Raw genomic sequence first — 12912 nt, forward strand, 5'->3', positions numbered from 1 at the left:
CAGTCTTTCAGGGTAATGGTGATAAGCACCCACCTTTATCTCCCTTGAAACGCTGCCAGAGACCTAATTGCCAAATAGTTTTGCAAGGCCAAACGTAGCAGAGTCAAACAGGACTTCTCAGAGCTTGAACCAACTATATGAAGGAATTGCTTCCTGAAAAGGCTCACATCCGTTTGCTCCTCTTTTATGTCTTATGGGAGGGGCCAATCATTTCCAAGCCTTACTCCTAAGTCACCCTTTTTGTCTTAACTGTTCTTGTCTTCTGGCAGCTCTGTGCAAGCGCATACTGGGAACAGGCTCATACTGTCCTTCTGCCTCGTTGATGTCAGGCTCCGGAGGATCTGGAGGTAGTACGTGGCCCTGACCTCTTCTCTGCCTCTGATGCTGAGCCGTCATCTGATCCTTCCCCAGACTCCCAAGACTGGCCCATATTCCTTCCCAACCTCCTCACTGTCTGACTCTGCTACCAGCTCTGCAGGCCGCGGGCGGACCACAACAGCCACTCCATCCAAGACCAAAGGTGGCAATTCTGAGAAGAACGAACCCCAAACCCAGAGTCACTCGATCTTGCCAGGGATTAGTTTCAACCAGTTGCTCCCCTTCCAATCCCTAACAGCCTCCAAGCACTGTGGGAGTGAGGACATGGCATCACTTAACTCACCACGGGCAGAAACATACAGCTGAGTATCATCAGCATATTGGTGATACCTCAGTCCATGGTGATGGATGATCTCACCCAGCAGCTTCATAAAAATGTTGAACAGGAGCAAAGAGAGTACCAAGCTCTGTGGAACTCTGAAAAGCAGTGGGCGAGGGCTGGATCTCTCCTCTCCTATCAACACTGACTGAGAGTGGCTGCAGAGGAAAGAAGTGAACGAGGATAGCAGAAGGCTTCCCGCTCCCATCCCCCGAAGCCGCCCCAGGAGAATACTAAGGTTGATGGTTATCGAAAGCTGCATATTATGTAATGATGTAATTAAACAGGTCCCAACTCTATATTTCCGGGCTTTTTAGCCCAATGAGAGGTCAAACTATTCAACTTCAATTGAAGGAGCCTAACTCCCTACTAGATTTGTCCATACATACTGGGTCTATCAGTCATAACATTAGAATATCTCCTCCTCCTTCACAATTGTCTAAGGACAGTGGATGGTGAACCTCAGCCAGTGGCAAAATTTAGCTGATCTTTGCTGATCTCAAAAGCTAAGTTCATCAAAGAAGAAAAATAAAACCACACATGATTTTTAAAATTAAGAGGAAGTCACAATTTAAAATTAAAAAAAAAATCAGGTCTCAAATTGTTATCTACTAAGGGATCTAATTAATTTGAACTGGAGTGGGCCATTCCAGTTCACTTTCTATTTCCTATAATCCCTATGGTTTATGGAGGTTATAGGCCGTCTACTTAACTGCCTACCTCTAATTTACATTTATTTTTAATTTTATTTTTAAACATATTTGCATGGCAACATTTAGGATAAAACCTGGAATTGCATTTTTATTTTTCATACAAAGTGGTCTTGAAACCTAGAATGTTGAATGATAGGAATTTTCACTTTTTTGTTTTTGTTTATGTCACTATATCTCTGTTTGATGCCGTTCAAGCATTTAAAACTACTATTCTTGTACTTCCCAGTAGCATATGTGATGTAGGATGTAGCACATAAATCTAAGGAACAGTATACAGATAACAGTATTTATATTTGTGGTTAATTTTGTTTGTTATTTTGTTTTAACTGGTTATTGTATTATACCAAAGTCATGTTTGTGAGATAGATGGTTATATAACTCAGGGAAGGGGAGAGGGAATTGGGGAAACCTGATTTACATAAACATATTGTTGTCTTGAGGAGTACATTTGGCCAGTTGAGTATGTACTTAGAAAATGGCATGGCATACAGCTGTTACATACTGTACTGTGTACTGTACTGTACTAGTATGTAACAATGGGATTAACAATCTCTGACAATGTATTTGTTTCTGACTACACTTGCACCTTCATATAGAGAGATTTAACTCATCTTTAGCAGACTTCCCCCTTTATTCAATACTCTCCATTGCTAGTGTAGCTTCAAAACCACCAATGTCCACAGAAATGTGTGTCCAAAATCTGCAAGATAGCTGGTGGCTACTATTGTTCTGCCAAAATAATCACAAGGACAGGCTTAATGTTGCCTCAAGCTATGGCTGAATAATAGTGTATTCTTCTAGACAAGAGTTTTGATGTTCCTGAAATCTGTTGGACTCACTGTCTCAGATTAGGTGTCATGGCTACATGTGCTGCTACCATCATTGTGACCACTTTGATCCTTAATTTCCACATCCTCTCTAGTTCCTACTTCTCCAGCTTCTTACACCCTTGCTTCCTGATGTTGCTGTTACTTGGCACTGCTATATCTATCACCACCAGTCTTCTGGTCCTTGGCTGTTACCACTTTGCCATCTTGAAGTCTCAGAGGACTGTATTTATTATTTTCCATGACTTCCTGCAGACTCTTCCATCTAGATGTGGGAGGTCTACTCCATACAGTTCAGGTGTTGGCTGCAACTCCAGGTGTTCTTCCAGGTCTTTTCGAGTCCATAATGTTGGTCTACTTAAAACTGTGAGAGTAGCTGCTTTTTCACTACCATATGTTGGGTAACTAGCTATTTCTCAGTGAGTATGGATGTAGGTCTGCTGGCCATCCATAGGTCCCTCATATATCTCCTCTCATTAGGTCCACTGTTATAGTAGCATTCCATCAATTCTACATTCATTTGTTATATCCATGTGTGGTTTGTTGCAGTAGCTCAGTTATCAGATTGTCCTAGATCTCTAAATCTTGATGCAGCTCCTTAATCTGTGTGATGGCATGACTCTTCTAGTCCATGTGATTCTTGTATCTGAGGTAGATACTTTTAAGCGTTAGGGGGTCTTTGCCCAAGGATCACTAATGATAGGAAGAGTACCAGCACAGGATTTGAACCCTGGTTTCCCTCACCAAAGGCTGGTGCTCTAATCAGTATGCTTATCCGGTCACATACACATCAAAAAGTAATTGCTACCAACAGATTAGAGTCCTGTAGGATGTCAAGCCATGGAAAGTGCTCAGAAAAATGGTAATCCAAGAACATCTCACTGTCCTCCTGAGAATCTTATATACAGATCAGGAAGCTAAAGTAGGGACAGAAGATGGTGAAACAGGCAGGCTCCAGGTTGGCAAAGGAGTGAGACAAGGCTTTATCTAAAGGCAATGGAGCACAGGAGTTAAAATGTTGGATTACAAGGTGGGAAAGCCAGTTTCCAACAATGAACTGTAAATGTTACTGAGTTTGTGCCAATCCCAGTATCTCACTTTAAGTTAATTTACAGATGAAGAATCGGCACCTACTTGATACCATTCAAACAAACAACCCGACCTCAAACAGATTACATTAATGAAGGAAAATGGAGATATCTCACTCCTATAGCACGTCTGTCCATTAAGAGCCTTACATTAAATTTCCGGGAAGAAGGAAGTTACCCTTTAACAATAACACCACATTCAGTGGACCTTATTTTCAAGTTAACACGGGTTTATTCAGTTGCACATTTATCCTGATCTCGGTTATTGGGGGGGGACCCCATTAATTATAGTTCAGAATTGAAGGCAAATTCGTTCTTCCGGAGACAACCTTCCGAGCGGTGAAAGTGGAAAGCGGGGTACCTCCGGGAGAAAACCGCGCTTCACCCAAGGCCTCCGGCGTGAAAGTTGAGCGCTCTCCCGAGCTCTGCCCCTTTAAGAAGCGTCTCTTCTCGCTAAATTGCATCAGGCACACGCGCGGCCTCCGTGCTCGAGCCGGTGGCCTTTTCCTCCCCACTTCCCTCCCTTTGCGAGGCGCGCTCGCTGCCGAGACGAGCGTGCACGCTCTCTCGGCTTTTCTAAGGCGGAGCTGGCGGAGGGGCGCGCGCTCTCGCTGGCCAGTCGCGTGGTCTCCTTGCTTCTCCATATTGCTGCGGCGGCGTCAAGAGGAGACGGGGGAGGGGGGACGTCGGGGTTAGGTTTCCAGGGTGGGGGGAGGAAGCCGGCGGCTCGACCCCCCGTCGATTTGTGTGCAGACTTTACCTGAGCGGAGAATTAGTGGAGGAGAGCGGAAAAAAGGGGGACGCAGCGCTGGGCTCGGCGGTTCTGGAAAGGGGGAGTCGGCAAAGTTTGGGGCGGGCGCGTGTTGTCCGGGAGAGCCTGGAGGCGGGCGAACGAGGAGGCTCTGCGGGGGTGCAGATGGCTACCCAGGTGGAATCTCTACTGCCCGCCAACCCGCTCCTGCCTGCCGAGGAACACGGGCTGGTTATCAAGAAGCCTCAAGAGAAGGGCGAGCACCTCATGCACCAAGGAGAGAAGGCCAACGCCGATGAGGGCAAGGGGGGCGGCCCCGACAGCTGCAGCAAGGAAGAAGGCGGCGGCGGCAACGTGGGAGACCATCTGCGCCGAAACGGGGCCCTGCTGAAGCCCCCCAGCATTAAGCAGCAAAAGGAGGACAGCAACCACCAGGAGAAGGAGAACCTGCTGCACCAAAGGAGCGGCGGCATAATAGAGTCAAACCGGCTGCCCGGAGAAGCTAGTAGCAGCAGCAGCGGCGGCGAGGAAGGCGGCGAGCAGGGAGGAGTTGGCCGCAAGGAATTCATCGAGGCCCCTCCACCCAAGGTGAACCCTTGGACTAAAAACGCCCCGGCGGCGTTAGTCACTCTCAACGGACAGTCTCCTCCAGGTGGGTAGGTAGGATGATGAGTCCTTTGGCGCGGCCGAGGTTGGCGGGGCGGGCGTGTGTGTATGTATGTGTTGGGGGGGGTGTTGGTTGGTTGTGGGGTGATGGGCTTATTCTGATACGGCAAGCGGGAGCCAGTCATTCGAGGTGGGGAGTCCTCCCTCTGCAATATGGTGACATGCTCTTCCCCCCCTTAACAGAACTCCACCCTGTCTTTGTCCATGTACGCCCACCCTGTGCTACTTCACCCGGCACCTCGGTGAGCCTATTGGCAAAAAAACTGATTCGGGAGGGGAGTGAAACGGGGTGGGGGGCTAATAGAGGTCGGTGAAAGCATGCTACGGGGGGGGGACGTTCAAAACCAAGCGTGAAATAATATCCGTAGACCTCGGTGATTGCAAAATGCGCCCCGTGAACTGTTCCCCGCCCCCCAGCAAACCCCTTCTCCCTGTCCGCGTGCTTGGTGGGAATTTGCTTTTTTCCTTGTAAAGTTACGGCCGAGGGTGGGGTGGGTGGGTGTATTGGATTCGTCTACTACGTTCACTTCCCGGAGAATTCCCAGTATTGCGATATATCGAGATTCCTAAACGTTTTAACGAGCTGGAGCGGGAGACCCCCGCGCCGCTTCCTTTTCCTAAATAGGCCTAGTTGAATAGCGCGGTGCTGGGGGAAGGCTAAGAATATCTGGCGGTGAATGTGTAGCGCCGTCTAAAGTAGACGTGCCCGAGGTCTTTGGCGTGAATGGAAGGAGGGAGAGGGGAGAAGAGGAAAAATTAAGGGGTGGTAACCGGACTCGTCATTTATCCTAGGCACCCAGGACTTTTAAAACGCATGCTGATATATTTTTTAAAAACCCCGTCGGCGCTTTGATCTGCTTGAATTGGGGTGTATGCGTGGTGGGGAGAAGCGACCCCACATACACCCACAGTAGCTTCCGAGAGCCAAGCCCCTTCCACCCTCCCTTGAAACGGAGGAGGGCACCCGAAGCGCGTGTAGCCGAGGGCAGACCGAGCGCTGACTTAAGGGAGGCCGAGGCGGCGGTGGGTCATGCGGCTCAACCGGGGCGGGGCACTGGGGAAAGTGCTGCATTTCGAAGGTTCCACGGCGTTGTTGCGGCGTTTCGTAGGCCCCAACGCAAACGTGCCTCTGGCGACGGTTTGAGCGCTCCGTCGCCCCAACTCCTCGCCGCCCAATGGCTAGGCGTGTGTGTGTGTGTCGCCCATTTGGCGTTTCCTTCCTTTCCCAGCATTCCACTGCAGTAAAGGCAACGTGGTTTTTCTTTGGGTTGCGAGCATGTGATTTTCCTGAACTCGCTCCGAAGCCTTGCTTTTTTTTGGACTCCCCCTTTCCGGCTGTGTCGTGTATAGCCCGTCTTGTTCTTTTTAGCTTTGCGCTCTTGGAGGAAAGCTGCTTTAAAGCCCCTTCGGATAGCTGTCGCGACTTGTAGCGATAACGAAGCCTACGCCTAGGACGGAAGGCAGGAAAACAGGCCTCTTTGCACCTGTATGTTCCTGTAATGTATTGCCATTTATTTATGAAAAGGGCGCTTCCCCTCACGCCTAATGTGGTGCACACCGATGGTGCAAGAAGGTCCCTAAAGTATGTGGGGCAAAGGTCTTTCAAATGTCCACGTGTGCTTAGTCCTTTCTACTATAGTTTGAGTGCAGATGGGCTTTTCTGTTATAGTAGAGGCATTGAGGCCTTCAGTTCATCGCTGAAATCTGATCTAACGTTTATCCTGGGAGGAGACTGAAAAAGGAGAATCTCGTTTATTTCCTTAACTATGGTAAATTGACTTTGGGGATGACAACTTTGTCTCCCTTGTGTGATGTAAATATATAGCATTAACAAAATTAAAAACAGTACTGCTTTGTTGGATAAAACTGGAAAGCTATGTGGGACATTTTCTTTGCAAACATATGGTTTCAAGTGAGATAAAAGATTTAACTATAGGTTGGTAGTTATGAATTTGAAATCTGATCTTTTCAGCTTTTTGAGTAGAGAGTAAAGAGCTATTTAGCAGACAAATAATTTGTCAAGCCCTCATGGTAGTTTAAATAGCTTATGAATATTGATTATTGTTTATTGATGAATGTATGTATATGTAGTCTGATATGAATTATTCAGTTTCATTGAGGCATAGATTGCACACCATCTGGTTTCTCTCTCCAAAATTGGGGAAAATACATTTACCTTTTATAACATAACAGCACAATGTTAAAATGGCTTTAAAATTACAGGAAACGTGTACTTAAGTGTTCATCTGATACAGTAAAACTGGAAGAAATGTGATAGTACTCAGGCAGTTTAAGCTGTTTAGCATAACAAGAAAGACCCAGATTCAGATAGGCCATAAGCCATACAAACTAGATAATTCACTTTCAGTTCCACCAACCTCATAGGGTTGCTGTTTGGGGAAATAAAATGGAGATCTCCACAATAGGTTTTTGTAGCTTTTGGAGGAAAGGCAGAATATCAAGCAAATAAAGTAGACTGCTCTGTAACCTGTTCACATAAACACAGAGATAAAAGTTAACTTGGCTGTTGAGCAACTTTAATTGGAAATAATTTGTTTTAGTTTTATCTCTCCTTTATTTTTTTTTTAAGTCAGCCTAAATGCTCCCCGCCTGTGTTCCCCATAACAACCCTGTAAGATGAGTTAGCCTAAAGAGAGTAATGGCCCAAAATCATTAAGTTGGCTTTCGTGCCTAAGAGAGAGGACTAGAATTCATGATCTCCTGATTTTTAACTTCGCATCTGTTCCACAATAAATATTTAAGTTATTTGTGGGCATTTTTGTTGAAAAGTACATGTTGCTGATTGTGACAGCATAGTGTTAAAACAAAGTGCAATACTATTGATAAACACCTTTTCTCTTAAATAAGAAATATGTTTCTTTTTCTCTTATGACAGGTTCTTTGGAATTCTATAAGCAAGAAATTTTGTTTCAAGATATTTTTTAGATTTGATTAGGCTTCAGACTTTTAAACTCCTAAAGGGTGATTGATAATGGAAACCTGTTCTGTGATCACTGCCACTGCCAGTTCATGTACCCATGGAGTGTTATGTACCCTTGGATAGTTACGGCAACACACTTTCCTTATTCCTTTCCTTCTTTGTCTGATACACAGTACTCCCAGTACAGCTAATTTAACAATAGAGAGAAAAGAAACATGGGTGTGCTCATACATTCCCAGGTTGGATTAAGCAATTGCAGATTACCAGCATGGATTGAATTGATGCAGCTAACCGGAACTGTTTTTTTAAGGCATCCTGTGTTATGCTATTTATTTGCTAGAGATGAACATGGGCAAATGTGATGGGAACATTTATATTTGTGTGATACTCAATACCAAAGGTGATTATTGTTTAAGAGTTTGTTGTTACGCATGTGTCCGTGTGTTACGAGAAAGCATACAATATTGAAATTTTACTTAAATGAGAAATGTTTATCAAAGTGGATTGTTGATAAAAGGATACACCCATTTGGATATCTATTATTGAGGTACAATGTTCTAATAGAATACTAGACTGAAAGTATTGGAAATGGTGATAGAGATCTTCTAACTCCATTCTGTTACTGCAGCATCTGACCAGTGGCCATCAAACCTTCATTTAAATACCTGCAGTGAAGGAAAATTTCCTACCTCTGAGGCAGTTAGATTTTGTTGAAATTAAGAAATTGGAATAGGATACAGTAGATGTTTATTCAATGTCTTTCAGAAGAAATGAAGTCACCTAAGGGGAAAGTTTATCTTGAGATCTGTTTGATCATCTATTCCTAATGCTTTCACTAACTGCATTAATACAAGCATGTATAAAAAAAATTAATTTCTCACTGTATATGACAGAAGTCTTTTTAATATGCATAAATTAAAGCAGTCTTTCATCAAGGCCCTGCTTAATTTCAACAACATTGTTGCTTCATTCTCAAACTATGCCCTGGTTCATGTGTTATAGACTAAATCTCATAATTCTTTGACTAGGGGTATCAATACTTTATGGATTCAGCCAATTAAAGAAACGATGACTAAATATAATGCATGTACTCAGCCTATCTCCTAGTAAAATAACACCAAACTGCTGTTAGATGTGGCAATAAAAAACTTTGTATGTTTTTTTTTATATTTTCCTTTTGGTGCTGTATGCAGTATAATTTCCCCTTAAGTCTAATGTCTCTGTTAATACAAAATTAGAATACTAATGAATACTATGAAATATGAAACCGCTGGGCGAGATCATCCGTGGTTTTGGGGTGGGATATCATCTGTATGCTGATGATACTCAGCTATACATTTCCACCCCGAACCACCCCAATGAGGCCGTCGAAATGATGTCCCGGTGTCTGGAGGCCGTACGGGTCTGGATGGATGGCAACCGACTAAAACTCAACCCTTCCAAGACGGAGTGGCTGTGGCTTCCGGCCTCCCGGTTCAACCAGGTGTTTCCATCTCTGGCCATCGGGGGCGTCCAACTAGCCCCCATGGAACAGGTGCGCAATTTGGGCGTCCTCCTGGATGCCCGGCTGTCCATGGATAACCATGTAACAGCCGTGGCAAGGGGGGCGTTCCATCAGGTCCGCCTGATGCGCCAATTGCGCCCCTTATTGGACCGGGATGCCCTACGCACAGTCACCCATGCGCTAGTGACGTCTCGCCTGGATTACTGCAATGCTCTCTACATGGGGCTTCCCTTGAGATGCACTCGGAGACTACAGTTGGTCCAGAACGCGGCCGCGCGGGTGATTATGGGGAGGACTAGGTACTCCCCTGTAACACCTCTCCTGCGCGAGCTGCACTGGCTTCCTGTGGTCTACCGAGTGCGTTTCAAGGTTTTGATTATGATCTTTAAAGCGCTTCATGGCACAGGGCCTAGTTATATGCAGGATCGCATCCTGCCCCACACATCCCTACGACCAATTCGCTCACACAGAGAGGGACTTCTCCGGGTGCCGTCCGCCAAACAGTGCCGGGGGGCGACACCCAGGAGCAGAGCCTTCTCTGTGGTGGGCCCAGCCCTGTGGAATGACCTCCCCCGTGACATCAGGATTACTTCCGATCTCCGCTCCTTCCGTGTACAGCTGAAGACCCACCTCTTTCAATTATCTGGCCTGGCTCAATCGTAATTATTCTTATTCCTCCTAACTGTTTTTAAATTGTATTTTAAACGTTAAATCTTAATTTTATATCGGGTTTTTACAATTGGGGTATCTTAATGCGGGTCTTTTAACTGTCTATATGATGTAAACTGTTTACCTCCTCCGAGTCCGTGGTTGTGTATCTGTATGTATGTTCTGTATGTACGCCTATGTGTTTTATATATTTTCTGTGTCTTATATGCCCCATTGTACGCCGCCCCGAGTCCTACTTGGAAAGGGAGCGGCTAATAAATTCAAATTTATTATTATTATTATTATTACTAGGAAATAATGAGTTTCCTAAAAGCCAGTGTGACAGAGTACTTATTTAGAAATGGGTTAGAAACCAGATTCAGATCCCATTTAGTTTATTGTTCACTAACAGATGTTAAGTTTCATCTCTTCCTTGATCTAAAACAAACAAATGTTAAAAAGTTCTATTTATGTAGTTACTTACCAAGCACATCTAAATTATATTAATGTAATCAAAACATATTTATAATCCCCAAGGCATGTCACAACTTTTGAGCACCCCTAATGTTTGGAAATTGAAAATTGAAAAATAGGACACGCCCTAGAGGTTGCATGACTGTTACGAAAATAAGACAGGTAGTTCTTAACTTACAACCACAATTGTACCTAAAATTTCCATTTGTTAAGTTAGTTGTGCTCCATTTTATGATCTTTTTGGCCATAGTTGTTAAGTGAATCACTGCAGTTTTAAGTGAGTCATGTAGCTGTTAATTTACTTGGCTTCCCCCATTGACTTGGCTTGTTAGACGTCAGCTGGGAAGATTAGTGGTGGTGATCACATGACTACAAGACACTGCAATTGTCATAAATGCACACCAGTTACTAAGTGGCCGAAGTTTGGAAATGACACTAAGTGTGAAAACAGGTCATGAGGCACTTTTCAGTGCAGTTGTAACTTTGAACAGTGGCTCAATGTATGGTTGTTAAATCAAGAACTACCTATATTGGAGCTGGAGGGTGGGAAGAGAAACTTTATAGGATATCTGGTGTAACTAGAGAAAAGGCTGATATAAATATAATGAACATCTGGTTGTTGTTTTTTACTTCCAAAGCATTGATTTTTTTCTGATCTCACAGCACAATCTCCAATTCGATCCTATACGCTTGCAGTATCACAACACAGTTACAACTGATCAAAGTTACACTAATGGCTATTTGGCTATGAATTCCATAGACTGAATAAGTAAAATTAGGGTGCATAATTTATAGTGCAGATACTGAAAGATATGGATATCTTTGACAAGCCTACACTAGAATATCTTTTGCCTTATGTTTCTTGAATAGAAATGTTAAATTAGAGCCCCCCTCATTAGATAAATTGGGTAGGAAATTGAGGTAGTGAGAGATTTTTTTTCTGGGCTCGAAGACCACTGCAGATGGGGACTGCAGCCAAGAAATCAAAAGACGCTAGCTTTTGGGGAGCAAAGGTATGGCAAATCTAGACAGCATACTAAAAAGCAGAGACATCTGCCAACAAACGCGAGTATAGTCAAGGCTATGGTTTTCCCAGTTGCAGTGTATGGCTGTGTAAGTTGGATAAGGAAGGCTGAACGTCAAAAGAATTGAGGCCTTTGAACTATGATGCTAGAGAAGACTCCTGTGAGTCCCTTGGATTGCAAGGCAATCAAACCAGTCCGTCCTAAAGGAGATCAGCCCTGACTGCTTTTTAGAAGGCCAGATCTTGAACATGAAACTCAAATATTTTGGCCACCTAATGGAGAAGGAATGACTCACTGGAGTAAAACCTAATGCCGGGAAAGATTGAGGGCAAGAGAAGAAGGGGAGGACAGAATTAGGTTGCTGGATGGAGTCACCGAAGCAGTAGACGTGAGCTTAAATGGACTCCGGAAAATGGTAGTGGTCCGCCGGTGGCCTGTGGAGTCCCAGCAGAGAGGGACAGTGAAGAGGTTGCAGAAGAACATGGGCCAGTCCTGGAATCTGGGGAAGGCTCGGACGACGGCTCTGTGTCGGAGACAGAGAGGGCCAGGGCCATCTGGGAGTTATGTGCTGCCTCCGGAGCCTCCAGAGTTGTACTGCAGCGAGGGCAGAGTTACAGGCTCCCCCTGTTCCCAGTGCATGCATGCGCAGAGCTGCCAGAAGGCAAGAACAGTTAAAATAGAAGGAACAACTTGGGAGTAAGGTTTGGAGGTGATTGCCCCCTCTCATAGGACATAAAGGAGAAGCAAAGGCACATGAGCCTTTGCAGGAAGCAACTTGATTCATGCTGGTCAGTTTACCTTCTGAAAATTCGTTTGGACTCTTTGCTCCACGTGGCCTTGTCAAGCTAATTGCCACTTAAGTCTTTGGCAGCCTTTTCAAAGAAGATAAAGGTGGGTGTTTATCAGTCTTATCCTGAAGGACTTTGGCAGCCTGGTGTAGAACTCTTTACTACTATTTGAAACTCATTATGGGCTGTGGATGAATATAATTCACAGCCTTTGAAATAAAAAGAGGGTTTTTGGACAATTGTGTGTGTTTTACTGTGTCAGGAAGCCTAGGTCAGAATAGGTAGCGGACAGGAAGGCCTGGAGGAACATTGTCCATAGGGTTGCGATGGGTTGGACACGACTTTGCAACTAACAACATTAAATAAATATGAAAAAATACACATATTTCTTCAATGCAGGTTAATTATGCAAATTGCTAAAATATCCTTTTGTGCATTGTTTTATAGGTGGTCCTTAACTGATGATGGTTCATTCAATGACATTCAATTACTGAATGCAGTAATGACTGCATCACTTGGCAACAGAAGTTCTGATCCCAATTGTTATAAATCAACAAATTTGAGGAAGTTAGGCCATATCTTGTCAAGTTAAATCTTAAACATTCCTGTTTTTACAAAATAACTTTTTGTGTAATTTTATTTTACAAAAGGTACTGTGCAATATTTGGGATTCTGCTCTTGAAGGAACCATTAGTTTACCTGATAATATGTGCTACTATTGTATGAGTCTGTTATACTTGCTTAATTTTTAAGATTATCTCATTGTTCTAGTATTGTTTTTCATCTTACA

The 12912-nt window shown here is 44.2% G+C and overlaps 1 protein-coding gene across 4 annotated transcripts in view; it reads left to right on the top strand.

Annotated features, from left to right (window-relative positions):
• Positions 1–3921: 3921 nt before the first annotated feature.
• LARP1 (La ribonucleoprotein 1, translational regulator) overlaps positions 3922–12912 on the top strand; it is a 108310-nt gene continuing 99319 nt past the window's right edge. Inside the window, exon 1 of one of the 4 annotated variants that reach the window (XM_081935018.1) lies at positions 3922–4728. In XM_081935018.1, the coding sequence (XP_081791144.1) occupies positions 4242–4728 (487 nt within the window). In that variant the 5' untranslated portion in view covers positions 3922–4241. Of the gene's footprint in view, positions 4729–6366; positions 6512–12912 lie in introns of those variants that run through there. The other 3 variants (XM_081935017.1, XM_081935016.1, XM_081935020.1) reach the window with 3 other exon arrangements.

Source organism: Natrix helvetica (assembly GCF_964273705.1).
Source record: "Natrix helvetica genome assembly, chromosome: 1".
NCBI lineage: Eukaryota > Metazoa > Chordata > Lepidosauria > Squamata > Natricidae > Natrix > Natrix helvetica.